The 14903-nt window shown below is 42.6% G+C and overlaps 1 protein-coding gene across 3 annotated transcripts in view; it reads right to left on the bottom strand.

Annotated features, from left to right (window-relative positions):
* RBMS1 (RNA binding motif single stranded interacting protein 1) overlaps positions 1-14903 on the bottom strand; it is a 163453-nt gene that overhangs the window by 100220 nt on the left and 48330 nt on the right. Inside the window, exon 1 of one of the 3 annotated variants that reach the window (XM_066612074.1) lies at positions 13867-14027. The exons of the other annotated variants lie outside the window; for them this stretch is intronic. Coding sequence (XP_066468171.1) covers positions 13867-13935 — 69 coding nt within the window. The 5' untranslated portion in view covers positions 13936-14027. Of the gene's footprint in view, positions 1-13866; positions 14028-14903 lie in introns of those variants that run through there. 3 annotated transcript variants of the gene reach the window in all.

Here is a 14903-nt window from a genome sequence, read left to right on the forward strand (position 1 = left end):
TTAGCTATTTAACGGAATTGTTCAGGTAACCATTTCTCAAAGTGGCATGCAACTAAGCACAAAGTAACCTAAATTGCATCATTAACTGAAAAATTAGGGTGAAGATATTGAGGAGGAAAAAAGCATATCAGGCAAGTTATAGAGTTTTTATTGGTGCATTATTCAACCAAGCTGAGTGACACTCAAAATGTATTATAGCAAACATCTGAGCAGTCAGCTATGGAGTATTATCTTCTTTACAATTGATATTATCTTTAAAAATGAAAAGACTAACAGACCTTTATGTGTGATTATCTGAAGACACATCACTTGAAGCAATTACATACTAAATTATCAGCTGGCATGAACTGCTATAATTCCATTGGGTTAGAAGCGGATAGGGATATTGTGCTCTTGTTAGCACCAAACAGGTCTTGTACACCACAGTGAAGTATACATGGTTGCAATTGCAATTCTCAAGCGTATTCAGAAAAGCAGTGATGTAGCAACTACATTATCACTGTAAACACAGTAATGTGCACACTGGCGTCCCCACAAGTAGTGGACTCTGCATCAGCCTGCTATGCTGCTTCGTTTTACCTATTTTGTACTTTTGTAATGAAGAACACAAGACAATATTGGGTGCTGCATAGTGTAGTTTTGAGTATTAAACATTCATGCAATTTATGCATGAATATTCCTCAATGCACAGAACTCCATTCAATAATAATAATAATAATAATAATAATAATAATAATAATAATAATAGTTAATCACTGTGACTATTTATTAGGCCCATTTGGCACACTGGCACAAATTCACATTTGCCACATACTGTACACGTGAAAGGAAGCTACAGCCAATTCTGGGACTTTAGTGCGTACAAGTATTAAATACAGCAGGAGTGGCGAAACTACAAGTTGGGAGTAAATATTGTGGCTCTCAAACATCTGAAGTTTATTGTATGTGGCTTATATTAAGCGAGTTTGACCACTTCTGATATAGACGTCCACCGTTTAACAACCTTCCGCTTAACAACTGACCGCATATACAGCGGTGGTAAAAGCACAACAAAGAGGCACTTAATGAGGCAGTTAGGACTCCCACAGCCTGCAGCAGTGACCGTTTACACAACAAAGAGGCTCTGAATGCAAAGAAGAGGCAATCTATCTCCAGTAGCCTGTGCAGTCAACTAGTGTCTGACAGGGAGTGTCTGTTTACACCACAAAGGCACTACATTGGGCTGAATGTTTGCTTAACAACCTAACTGCATAGCAACAGGAAATGGAGAACGTATCTCTGTCATTAAGTGGTATATACCTGTACATGCTTCTTTCATGTATACTTTTTTAGGAATACACAGGATTAATGAACAGGACCTCTCCGAGTACATGCTCATACTAGGAATTTGTTTTCAATACCAGAGCTGAAGTCACAGTCTCATTTCACACAGAAATTCACACACTCCTAGTTTTCTCTCAAGCCTTCTTCATTCCAACAAGCCTAATTTAATGGGGTAAAGCCATTTTGTTACTATTGTTAAACTAAATGCCATTCTTCACAGATCTACGAGCAGATCCAGTTTATCTTCTCCCCACAGAACCTCTGATGCATCCACACTTTGAATCGAAGGCATTCTCATTATATCACAACAGTGATTGGTGCTGCTGTAATCCCGAACATATTTATCAGCAGGTAACTTGACCATAGCATATAATCCCTATAATATTTCATAATGGTTGCATTAGATTAATTATATGTTATATACGCCCTTACAAATTGTTAGTGTCAAACAGAGGTAGAACCATGGCAATGATGAAGCCAAGTTATCTCAAAGTGATTAAAAACCTTTTTACAGTAAACATAAGGAAGCAGCACTGCAAAGAAACTAGCTGAACTCTGTCTACAAAATACTGGCCTACTTTAAGATGCCTGTTAAAAAGAACAATGTTACTCTAATGTTGATAGGACCTTTCCCTTTAAGAAGTGCAGAGGATACTTAAAGAATAAAAGCATATATGTAGGATGGAAGTGACAAGAGCTTTACCTCTGAGTAAGACATGAAAGCATACTTGGCAGGGGACACTTTCTATACGAAAGACCTGCATAAGAGGGCTCAAAGTCACACCATTAACAAAATGTTTTTCATTCTAACTTTTCAACTGTAGATATTTATTGGTTTCTCAATACATGTTTCTTGCACATCAAGCATCATCCAGTTGGAATTTCATGTAGCAATTCCAGTTATGAAGAAAGCTGTGGGCCTTTAATAATGAACAAATAATGGCCATGAAGCCAGGGCTGCTACAGTAGATCACTGCAAGGATGAGACTGTGAATAATGCTTTTAAGACACTGTCATTAGCCAACAGAGAACACAGACTGTATTGCCAGAACCAAGGGTTAACACACAGCATCAGTTGATCAATATGGTCAACAAATGAGGCGGGGGAAGAGGAAAAATCCATGAAAAATAATTGGGGGGGGGGGAGAGGAAAAAAACCACAAAAAATAATTTGGGAGGAGTAAAGGGCAAAGAAGAGAACCAGTGTCCTTTCACCTTCCTGCTTCACATACTTTTATGCTTAATCCAGATACAATCCACATGAAACAGCAACCTGCCTATTTGTACTGCACTGCTTCCAACAGAACATACTCCGATGATCAACTAAGAGCGCAATCCTAACCCTTTAAGTCAGTGCTTTCCAGCACTGGCATAGCAGTGCCAATGTGCTGCATTCTGCAGTTGGGTGTCACTCACAGAGGCCTCCTCAAAGTAAGGGAATGCTTGTTCCCTTACCTCAGATCTGCATTACCCTTATGACAGTGCTGGAAAGCACTGACATAAGGGGTTAAGATTGCGCCCTAACTCATGCAGATGGGGACATGCAATTTAACAAGCACCCAAACAAGCACTCTGCTGAAAGGACAGATCTTCCTTTTTCCTTAACCCATTTCTGTCCAGCCTACAGGTGTACACATTTGGTCCCTACTGCATATATGCAACACTGGGCAGTCTTCATTTAAGGATCCTTGAGTATGAGTAGAAAGGTCTAGACTCTAGAGCAGGGATGTCCAAAGTTTTTGGCAGGAGGGTCACATCATCTCTCTGACACTGTGCTGGGGGCCGGGGGGAAAAAAGAATTAATTTACATTTCAAATTTGAATAAATTTACATAAATGAATATATTAGAGATGGAACTTATATGAATGAATGAAGGTCTTGCAATAGCTCAAGGCCTATAAAAGGCCTTACAAAGCAAGGCCAGCCTTTCCTTCACTGCCACTGCTGCAGTGAAACAGCAAGGAGTGGAGGAAGCCTTCCTCACACTCACACGAAAGGTCAAACAGTCACCCTCATGCTGAGAGCAGTTGTGTAGGGCCAGTGCAGGCTCCAGCAAGTCTCCGGAGGGCCAGAGGTTCACTGGAGACTGGGGGCTCCCTGAGGGCCAGACTGGGAGTCCTTGAGGGCCAGAAGTGGCTCCAGGGCCGGGGTTTGGGCACCCCTGAGCTCCAGAAAGGAAGGAATTTATGTAAAATTCAAATTTTACATTTCAAATTTGAATAAATTTACATAAATGAATATATTAGAGATGGAACTTATATGAATGAATGAAGGTCTTGCAATAGCTCAAGGCCTATAAAAGGCCTTACAAAGCAAGGCCAGCCTTTCCTTCACTGCCACTGCTGCAGTGAAACAGCAAGGAGTGGAGGAAGCCTTCCTCACACTCACATGAAAGGTCAAACAGTCACCCTCATGCTGAGAGCAGTCGTGTAGGGCCAGTGCAGGCTCCAGCAAGTCTCCGGAGGGCCAGAGGTTCACTGGAGACTGGGGGCTCCCTGAGGGCCAGACTGGGAGTCCTTGAGGGCCAGAAGTGGCTCCAGGGCCGGGGTTTGGGCACCCCTGAGCTCCAGAAAGGAAGGAATTTATGTAAAATTCAAATTTTACATTTCAAATTTGAATAAATTTACATAAATGAATATATTAAAGATGAACTTATATGAATGAATGGAGGTCTTGCAATAGATCAAGGCCTATAAAAGACCTTGTACAAAGCAAGGCTGGCCTTTCCTTCACTGCCACTGCTGCATCACAGACGTAAAACAACAAGCAGTGGAGGGAGTCCTCATCCCATAGCTCATACAAGACGTTAGTTACTCTCATGCTGAGAGTAGTTGCATTGAGCCAGTGTGGGCTCCATCAAATCTGAGGATGGACCAGAGGCTCATTGGAGACTGGGGGTTCCCTGCGGGCCGCATTGAGAGGCCTTGAGGGCCGCAAGTGGCCTCAGGGCCGGGGTTTGGGCACCCCTGCTCTATAGAATGCACACCTCAGGTAATATGTTCTCAGAACAAATGTTGCCACCTGTTTTATACTCCAGGCAGGAGAGAAGCATTTGCTACCAGCAGGTATAACCCTCTGCTGTTTTTTCCCCTTTTATCTTTTGAAAGAGAGAGTATACATAGGACTTGAAGAAAAGGGAACAAAGACTTGTGAACTTCAAGTTTCCTTGTGTTTATGGACCAGCTCTGCCCTGCTCCTTTCTTTTTTTTCAACCAGAATATCAGCAGGCAGGTCACCTCTTTGCAGATACAAATATCTGAGAGGAGTTGTGTGTGGAATAGGAAAAATTCAGGCATCAGGTAAAGGATTTTTAAAGCAAAAATGTAATTGCATAAAAGACTTGAAAGTATTTCTATGCTGTACAACAAAGAACTAGTCAAGTTCTCTCCCCCTCACCCCCAAGACCAGGGGTGTCAAACATAAGGCCCGGGGGCCGGATGCGGCCCACGGAAGCTTTTTATAAGGCCCTCAGTCTCTCAGCTGCTGAGCCATGCTGAGGTGTTACTGCTGAAAGGGCAGCCCACTTGAAAATTGAGCTCTCCCATTTCTTGAATATGATCAAGATATGTATATTTACTCTTCTGTCATTTGTAGCTAATGAGTTCCCAAGTGAGGAAAAAGTGCTTATTTTTAGTCATGAACTGTTTAATGACATCACTTCCTGACTAATGACATCACTTCCAGCCCCCAGCAGGCATCATGAATGCTATTCGGCCCTCTGTATGAAATGAGTTTGACACCCCTGCCCAAGACATTTATTTTCCATCTCTCACTATCCCAGAACGTTTGGTATAATTATTTAAAATATGAAGGGAAGGGCAGATAATTTTATATCACATATATTCATTCAACCACATATTTAATCAGGTGCTAATGTATTCAGTGTTGGTATTCTAAAAAAGACAGGAGCGGAAGAGATAACTTAAAATTTGTGCATCAAGAACATTGTATCCTAAGAAAGTTAGGGTTGTTTCCTAAGAAAGTTAGAATTTCTAATTTCCATTAAAACTCATGGAATTGAAGCGAATGATACAAGTTATTAGTGGCTGATTTCAATTTTTTCACCAATGCCACATAATGAATGCTGACTTGAAAAGAGGCAAACAATGGAAAGGAAGAACTGTTACAAGGTAACACTTCATCAGGAAGTCTATGCAACTTGGAAAAAACCTAGGCCTCTTTCCATAACCCAAATGAGGCCATGAACACGCCACCTATTACATCCCTCCAGACAGATCGCATCTGAATAAGGGCAACCTTTATCTGGAATTCCAAAATACCGTATTCTGAAATATGGAACTTTTTAAAAACACCAACATGAGATTTTTTTCCTTTTTTGCCTAAAGAAATAAAATCACAAACTGTATTTCATGCACAAACCATGTTTCATGCACAAAATTATTTTAAAATATTGTATAAAATATTGTATAAAATTTCCTTCAGGCAATGTGTATAAGGGGTATATGAAACATAAATGAATGGGGTTCCATCTCCAAGATCTCTCATTATGTATACGCAAGTATTCCAAAATACAGAAAAACCTATATCTAAAATGCTTCTGGTCCCAAGCACTTCAGATAAGAGATGCTCAACCTGTACTAACATAGCTTTGTGTCTGCAAATACTGACAGTTTAGCTAAAAAAAATTACTGCCTTTGTAATTTTTCAATACGTGAGCAAAGCATTCTAATTTGTGGGTTTTTATGAATACAGTTGAGTATTGGCAAGTAGCAGGTCTCTTTTTAAGACAATGAAATTAATGTTAAACTTTTTTTCTAACAAAGTTGTGTATTTAAAATTTGTTAACTACAATATAGGATAGAACAGAACAAAGTCCGAATAAGCTCACTCCCAAATCAGGATCAGCCAACGCTTACAACCAGTATAAACTAAAATGCTGGGTTTTGCATAGTGCCAAATTCTTTGGATGCTCTTAAACATACTTAAACCATATATTGTAATGTGATCCCCTGTCAGTTCTCTCTCCCCCCTCTTCAGATCTTATGTGATCAAAACTGATCCGGTAAGTTTAGAAGAAGGAGATGGCATCTACATGAATCCAGCTCTAGTATGATTGTAATTAAGGAGGTACAAGGAGGCTTGCAGTATTCTAGTTAGAGACAGTGCAAGTTTTATATTCCCTGCTGAATTAACAAATTGTTCTCCACCCACTTCTCTGTTCTGTCTGCAGCACATCCCTTCCCTTTCCTGTTGCATCAGGAAACTGCAAATAGAGAGGCTTCTGCAAGGCGCAGCTAAATTTACCACTGTGCAATGCAATAATCAAACTTACCCTTCCCCTGTGGCAATTGCTTCAAACCTTTCTTTTCATTCAGTCAAGTAGTCACCAAGAATCCTTCCTTATGCAGAAAATTTCCATTATTTTGAAAAAGAATATTTCTGAAATATGCTCTTTTGTTCGAGACTCTCCCACGTATTCTCCCTTCATAAACTGAAAACAGCTGCTTAAGACAGCAAAGCAAGGACTTTATACACATGAACATTTTTTTGACAGTTGCAACTTTGGGGGTATTTCACCAGGACTCACCCCTGTCAGGAACATTTAACTGACTAGACAAAGCAGGAGCTCTTAACTGCATTGTGGTATATAAGCCTGTTCAGTACAAGAGGAGTTCATATTCCACTGACACTCACCACCAGTCTCACAGTCAATTACTTTGAATATCAAACCCTTTTTGTTTAACTCAAATAGGATAACTCTGTCCATTTCCTACAGGGACAGTAATAAGTTCCTCTTGCAGGATGGAGACATTTGACTTCTGAGTAACTCCTCAAGAACTACATATACGACATACAAAATTATACATGGGAAGGAAAAAGTGGATAGAGAGATGCTCTTTACACTCTCACATAACATCAGAACCAGGGGACATCCACTAAAATTGAGTGTTGGGAGAGTTAAAACAGACAAAAGAAAATATTTCTTTACTCAGCGTGTGGTTGGTCTGTGGAACTCCTTGCCACAGGATGTGGTGATGGCGTCTGGCCTGGACACCTTTAAAAGGGGATTGGAAAAGTTTCTGGAGGAAAAATCCATTACGGGTTACAAGCCATGATGTGTATGTACAACCTCCTGATTTTAGAAATGGGCTGTGTCAGAATGCCAGATGCAAGGGAGGGCACCAGGATGAGGTCTTTTGTTATCAGGTGTGCTCCCTTGGGCATTTGGTGGGCTGCTGTGAGATACAGGAAACTGGACTAGATGGGCCTATGGCCTGATCCAGTGGGGCTGTTCTTATGCCCTGGGCATCCTGGGATTAGTGAAGGCTGGAGGAGAGAAGAGTGCAGAGGTGCTACATCTCATCAGCACAGGGGCGCTCCTGGCAGGCTTCAAAATGGGAGGGAAGAGTTAAGTACAGGCAGTGCAGTGCTTTCCTCTGCTCCTAGTGGGGGGGGCGCAAATGCCTCAGCCTGCATCCCCCCATCTTCCCTGGGAAAACAGGGGTGGCATCTGCATGCTGGGTGTATGTGTGTAAGCCTACTTTGGGGTGAGTTGTAATCTTGCTGTATGTGGCTGCAATCCTTTCCACACTTTCCTGGGAGTAAGCCCCATTGACTCAAATGGGGCTTACTTCTGAGTAGACCTACATAGGCTTGGGGTCTGTGTCAGCTTAACCCAGGATCTTCACCGTTCTCTTCCCCCCTTCAAAAAAGAAAAAAAGCCACTCTTGATGGCTTTGTCTCCAAAAATTGATTAAAAATTAAAATCCCCGTTCCTTTTTAGCCATTCCCCTTTTTCCTCCTGCCTCCTTTTGGGGGGGGGGGTACTCTGTTGGCTGCTATTGTAAGACAAAAGGCACAACCCTGGCTAGGTCTACTCAGAAGTAAGTCCTATTGTGTTCAATGGCACTTACTCCCAGGAAAGTGGGGTTAGGATTCCAGTCAAACAGTCTCTGGATCTCAGTTTGCATCAGTTTGCAATTAGCAGATGCACACAAAACAAAGTCTTCCCCTCCCCCAACAGATTCATCACTTCCCCTTCCCTTTCCAAAACCCTCCAGGTGTGCTGCTAACAAACTCAGGGCACAATCCTAACCAGGTCTACTCAGAAGTAAGTCATATTTTGTTCAATGGGGCTTACTCTCAGGTAAGTGTGGTTAGGATTGCAGCCTCAGAGTGCTGGCAGCCTTGTTTCTAGTGTATAATTATAACACGTTCATCCCCATTTTGGGGGTAACTGAGGTGAGGTGTTGTAATGGGGAGCTGTGGCCAATGGCCACAAGCATCAGGGGAGGCACGAGCTGGAAAAGTTTGAGAACCACTGCCTTAAGGGGAAAGAGGCCAGAGCCCTATGGCTGGGGCATCATGATGCCCAGGTTTGAAAAGCCCTGCATAGCAGGCAAGTAATTTGGCAAGGGCCACAGCTCTGTGGTCCTTGCCTAAAAACATTTTTGCATGTTTAAAGTCCCTGGTTCAAAGTCCAGCAACTCCTTTTTAAAAGAGTATCAGGTCTGCTTGAGTTCCAAAGAGACAATGACAATCAAGTGCAGACAATACTGGGGTAGATGGACAAAACAGTCTGATGATATACAGCAGCTTCACAATGTTCAATTCATACTGATTTAGAATGATAACTAGTTCTGCTCCTTAGAACAAGAAACAAACACAGATCATAACAGAGTTACGTGACTTTAGACACTGCAAATGGCCTACACAGAAAGAGAGGATATGGAAAGAATTGCATGTAAATAATCTTGCATATACACCTGGCTGGGAAGCATATACACCTGGGCACTGCGTCAGCACTCTGCATGGATCAAAACAGAGGCTTGTGTAAATACCATACAATGACTGCCTGCCTTCCTTCCCAACCTGAAATTACTAGCTGTGCAGGAGACTGATGATTGAAGGAATACTCTTTTTAATAGAAATATTCCTGAGTAAATCATTTGTGGATGAAACCTAAAATGCTAACCCAGAAAATAATTGTATAATCTACATATACTTCTACAGGTTTTATTGAGATTACAAAAATCTAATATCTAAAAATCTAAGTTTTCAAGATCAAAATGGGTATGTGAGGGCTTTTCGATTGTAACTTCCTGTACATAATTAAGTGAAAATGCATCACCAGGTGATTTGTTATCCCTTGTATAGGAGAGTTTTACGTTTCAAATTTTACTAAGTATCCCACCCTAAAGCGAAATGTGATTACTGGACACTGCATCTAAATGCTTTAGAAAAATCAAACTGAAGAAGAAACTTTGTGTGGATAAGAATAGCAAACAGATGTGGCACTTTGATGCCATGATTGAAACTCAAAATTTTGAGAATCAATCAGCACACATTTCGAAACCTGGATTCTAAAATCTAGATGACATCATGAAATCAATATCTGGATTTTTAGGCACAGTATCGGTGTTCGTATCACACAGGTATGAACACTGTGAACAGACCATGCAAAGATTAATCAACAGCTTTGCACATCAGTTTCTAAACAAGGTCAAGTACCGAATCAGTGTTAAATTCCTCACATGCAGCTACACCCAGTTAATCTGCCTGAAAGTAGCAAACTATGTAAATCTACTTACACCAGTAAGATAAACATTACGCTCATCAAAACATAAGAAGATGCAGCAATGACTGTTACCTGGCAAAGCTAACAATATGAAAAAATAAAAAGAAACATCTAACTTATAACCATCTTAATCTCCAGTAGCATTTTCAGGCCAAAATAAAAGGGATCCATTGGACTATCATAGGCACATGCTCTCATCAGCCTTCCTTTTTGAGAACTCTGAGAAAACTGTAACTTCAGCACCTGCAATGACTTAGAAACCCTTAATCAAATTTCTCCACCAGCTTGACGAACACCAACTGAATACAGAATTGGCAACAAACCTTGTTATCGAAAGTAATATTTAAATCAGTTCTTGCATCTGCAATTCAAATGTGCAACTTTCATGTGAATCAATTGAAAAATTACCTCCATCTCACAAGAGATAAAAGTTTGGGCTAAAAAAATATTATTTGCAATGCTTGTAAAAATGCCTTATCAGATTTGCCCATTGAAGCAGCTCTGATTTTCAGAAAGTGAACAAAGAAGTTGGACTGTGTAAAAAGAACTATTTGCTAAAAGGCATCTCTGAGAAAAAGTTTAAGAGCCAATATTACTCACATGCAAGCTCCTTCATTATTGGTTAAAATGTTCTTTTTATTTATGTTATTGGTTGGAATGAGCAGTTTACAGGTTCACATCACTATTATTAAAATATAAGCCCTAATAGGAAGAGGCAGAATATATGCACACGTCGACTGTACTCCATTGCCCTAACAGCTCTAAAGCAACTGTGACCTGAGCTCAAGCAAAGTAGTTTAGCGTGCTTTCCTCTGCCCATGATGCAGGAAAATCCTGTTTAACAGATGACTTCAGAGATCAGTGCTCACCATAACATTCTAGAGCACAGGAAAAGATTAGGCACAACCTACCTCTTTCTGATCTATAGGAGGGGGAAAAAAGAGGTAACTGTCTTCTATGACTAACATGGGACAGAGAAAAACTGAAAGCAGCATAGCAGGTCTTTATTCAAAATCCTGTAATTACACATTCCTCTGTAACATGAACAGGTTATTTAAGCAGCAATATGTAAATAGGCATATGGAAAGCACATGGACATAGTTCCAAACACAGAATTACACTGAAATTTGTATCCACTATAGCTGATCAAATACATCTTGCCTATGGCTTTTACACTGCATCAGATTGTCAGCAACTACAATTTAGGCCAGCTCTACCACCTGGGACAGCTACTTTACCATCTTCACACACCTTAATAAAATTATTTATTTTATATTTTATAGAAGCAAGTCAAAACTTGCTTCTAAAATAGTAAACAAAGGTCACAAAAATCTGTGAACTGTTTTCGAATGTTAGTGCAAGACCATATATTTTTCTTGTTGTTGATTCAACTTCAGGATTGCATTTATAATATAAAAAAATGCTGTCGTATAGAAACACACTTTAAAATGGAATATCTGAATTCTTACTACACTATATCCTTTTTAAAAAAAAAGTTGTATGCAATGTATGAAATTTAATGTATAGTTCTACGTCATTTTTAAAACTAAAAACAACCTAGTAAACTAAGTAGAGAAATATATCTACAAACTAAGCCCAGGTCATTGAATTTTCTTTTTTTAAAAATTAAAAAGCACCACTAACAGTATGCTAACACAGAAAACCAGATTTTGTTTTACTTGTTATCAACTCTGATGAACCTATCTTCATATAACATTTTGCAACATGGCATGAGAGAAATTGCTGCAAAAAATGAGATCATAAGAAATACTTTTTGAGTGACTACTGGCCACAGTTTGCCCCAATTAAAGTCAACAGGAGTTTATGCAGACTAGAATGCAGGCACACTCATCCTTTCCCTGCCCCCTGTGTGGGAAGTGTTTCTCTAAAGAATGGCTTGTTGCCAATAAAAGGAACCTTTGGTACCCGGGGTCTTAGGACCACATAATGACCACACATTCATTTTTTCCTCTCTCCATTGAAAGAGAAGTCTGTTTGTTTTTCTGATTCAGTGAGCCCTTTTAGCTCTTTGAATTCAAGGAGTGCACTGTGAAAAGAAGAGCATCTTATCGGTGTGTTCCAGACCAGCAGGCCGACTCACATCCGCATGCAAAACATACAGCCCTTCCAGTAAAAGGCTCGCCCTCTGTGCTTTCCCCCCTTTTCATCACTAGCACCCCATGGTGCCACTGACAAATCAATGAACACACAAGACTCTAAAAGGTGCCTGACTTAATTAACCAGCTCTTCAGACTTCAACAAGTATTTGTTTACATACTATTTGCAGAATGGTGAGCAATAATATTATCCTTACTGTATCAGCCACAGAGAACTATTCTCTCTAAGAATAGGAGGAGGAGCCCACACTAACTAATCTATCCAAACTAATCCATCAGTCTCAAACCATGAAAGTTTCTAACACTTAGTAGTTCACTAAAAATAACCTTTGCATTGCTCAGTGCTCAAATATCACACTGCTTTCTAGAATTCATAATATCTTCAAAAATAGTCGAAGGGAAAAAAAACATTTTTAAATATTAAATCACAACTTCAGTACATGAAACCCTTTAGCAGAGGCATATATTGTGTATTATCACCAGGGATTCTCCAATTCATTTACAAGGAATCCAAATTAATGAAATAAACATTATACTATGGTTGTAATGTTACTTAGCATAGTTAAGCTACTTTTACTGCTGAAAGTCCAAATCCTATGCATTACAGAAGTAAGCCCCATAATAGTCAAAAGGGTTTACTCCCAGGAAAGTGAGGATAGGATCGAAGCCATACACTAGTTTAATCTCACTCAAGCAATTCATCACAGTCACTGATTCACTCCCTCTAATTTAAGCAATAGACAAAGGTTGAATTCCACCCTCCAGAAAAAATTTTTAGCTGTTTTCAGCTAAGTTTCTTGCCAAATCTCCTCTAAAAGAATTTTAAAGAGAAATCAAGCAAACTAATTTTGTGGACAAGGAACAAAGTCAAAATCATTTGAAAGTGAATGGCTTTCAAAATAAGGAATCATGTGGAATTCAGAAGGTAGTCAGAAGTTCTCTTTGCATTCGATATCCCCTTTTCAGGACATGATATTGGGCCAACCCATTCTAGGAGCTCAGCCTACTAGGATACTCCATTTCGAGTACAATTAAATCAACATGTGAAGCTGAGACAACAAAATGAACATTTATTAGAATCAGATTTTCCTGCAGTCTTGCAGGGGGACAGAAGGGAGGGAAGAGAAGGAAAACATGCTCAAGATAATTTCATACAGATTCCCCCCTTAGCATATTTTAACCCTGCTTTTTGTTCTTCGAGATTAAAAGTGTAAAGATCATGTGAAATTACTTGTATGCTCACTTGTGGATTTGTATACTAAAGCAAAGAAAGGGTGACATCTCAAATCAGTTTTGATTAGGGGGAGGGTTTTGTTTTCCCTTCTGGGCAGGGGTCCAATGCCCGGACAACATCTTTTTTGGAGGACCAGCGTTTTGCCTGGCTTGGGAGGTGGGCTCGCACCCTCCGGCTGCTCGGGTAGAAGCGGAAACCGCCGCCTAAAGTTTCATTTTCCAATTCGCGTCGTCACCAAGCCGAGTCACCCTCTTCAACACACTTGTGGAGGGAACTCAGCAGCCCGATCTCGATGCCCTTGACGGCAGGCAGGCAGGCAGGCAGCAACAACATTGTTGCACACCAGCTCTTGCTAGTTACTCAAGAGGAAGCCTCCGAGCTGAACTGCTACTCTGAAGCCCAGCTCTCCCTTCTCAGGCGCTTTTAAAAGGGAGGCCACACGTGACGCCACCTTGGAGAAAAAGAAGGCGGGAGGGAAGGAGGGGCGGACGCGGGTCGAAAAGCCTCCGTCCAGTGGCTCCTCAAGAGCAAGTCCCAAGTCACGCGAGTCCCCACCCCTCTCCCCCCACACTCGCTCTGACTTGACGCTTCCCCTGCCCTCCTCCCTCGCTCCCACCCACGCACCAACCCTGCAACTTTGCCATTGTGTTTACCTGCTGCTTCCTATAGGGAGCCCTGCCTCCGCCCGCAGAGTTGCTGCTGCTACTGTTGGGGAAAATCATCGCCCAGCCGAAGCCCGAGCCTCCCCTCCGGATGGGAAGCAACTTTGGAGGCAACTTGGCTGGCGCGCGAGGCAGGGAGGCGGCCAGGCAGGGAAGCTGCCTCTCCCCGGCTGCTGGGACTGGGCTCCTCTGCTGCTTCTCCCGCTGGTTGGCTCGGCGCTGGTGGCGGCGGCGCCTCCTCCCTCTCCGCTGGCTGGATCTCTCATGCAATGCGCCTGGAGCCCTCCACCTCCTTCCCTCTCCAGGGATCAGCAGCGGAGCAGGGCTGGACCACTGGAGCCAGCCACCCAGCCTGCCCTCAAAAGTCACTTCATTGATCTGGCGGCTGCTGCTGGTGGCAGTGGCGACTTCCCCAGGAGCAGCAGAGCCGTCCCTCCTACTGGCGGCCTCAACCACCGCCCAGAGAGCGAGACACAGACAGAGAGCGCGCAACCGGGAGAGGAGGGGTGGGGGAGCAACCCAGAGCAGGCACCACTCCGCCTACGCGCCACTTGGCTGCAGCGCAGACAGGCGAGCCTCGGCTGGGCACTGGGCGCGCTCGCCTTTGTCGCCGGGGCGCGCGCGGGCGGCTTGCTCCCCAAGTGCGCGGGGCTCTGCCTGCAGCAGGCGGCGGCCGCTCCCTTCCTCTTCCCCCCTCGCCGTGCCTCCGAATGGTTGCTTCTGCCTCTTGCATACCGTGCATTCCTCGGGGCAGCCAGTCAGTCACTCAGCGCGCTCTCCCTGGCTCTCGGTGTGCAACCAGCGGCGGCAGCACTGCTGCGCCAAGAGCTCCCTGGCGAGGGATGGGTAGACGGGGAAGGACAGCCAGAGGCGCGCGCACGGGGCATTGAGTGAAGGGGGGGCACGCGGCGAGTCTGCCCCCCCCCCGCTTCGTTCTAGATAGAACAAAGGAGCAAGAGCAGACCTTCCAGATCTGCAGGCTGCAACAGGACGAGGGGGGCAGCCAACTAGTGGCGAGGCACTGGAGA

Source organism: Tiliqua scincoides, chromosome 1, assembly GCF_035046505.1.
Source record: "Tiliqua scincoides isolate rTilSci1 chromosome 1, rTilSci1.hap2, whole genome shotgun sequence".
NCBI lineage: Eukaryota > Metazoa > Chordata > Lepidosauria > Squamata > Scincidae > Tiliqua > Tiliqua scincoides.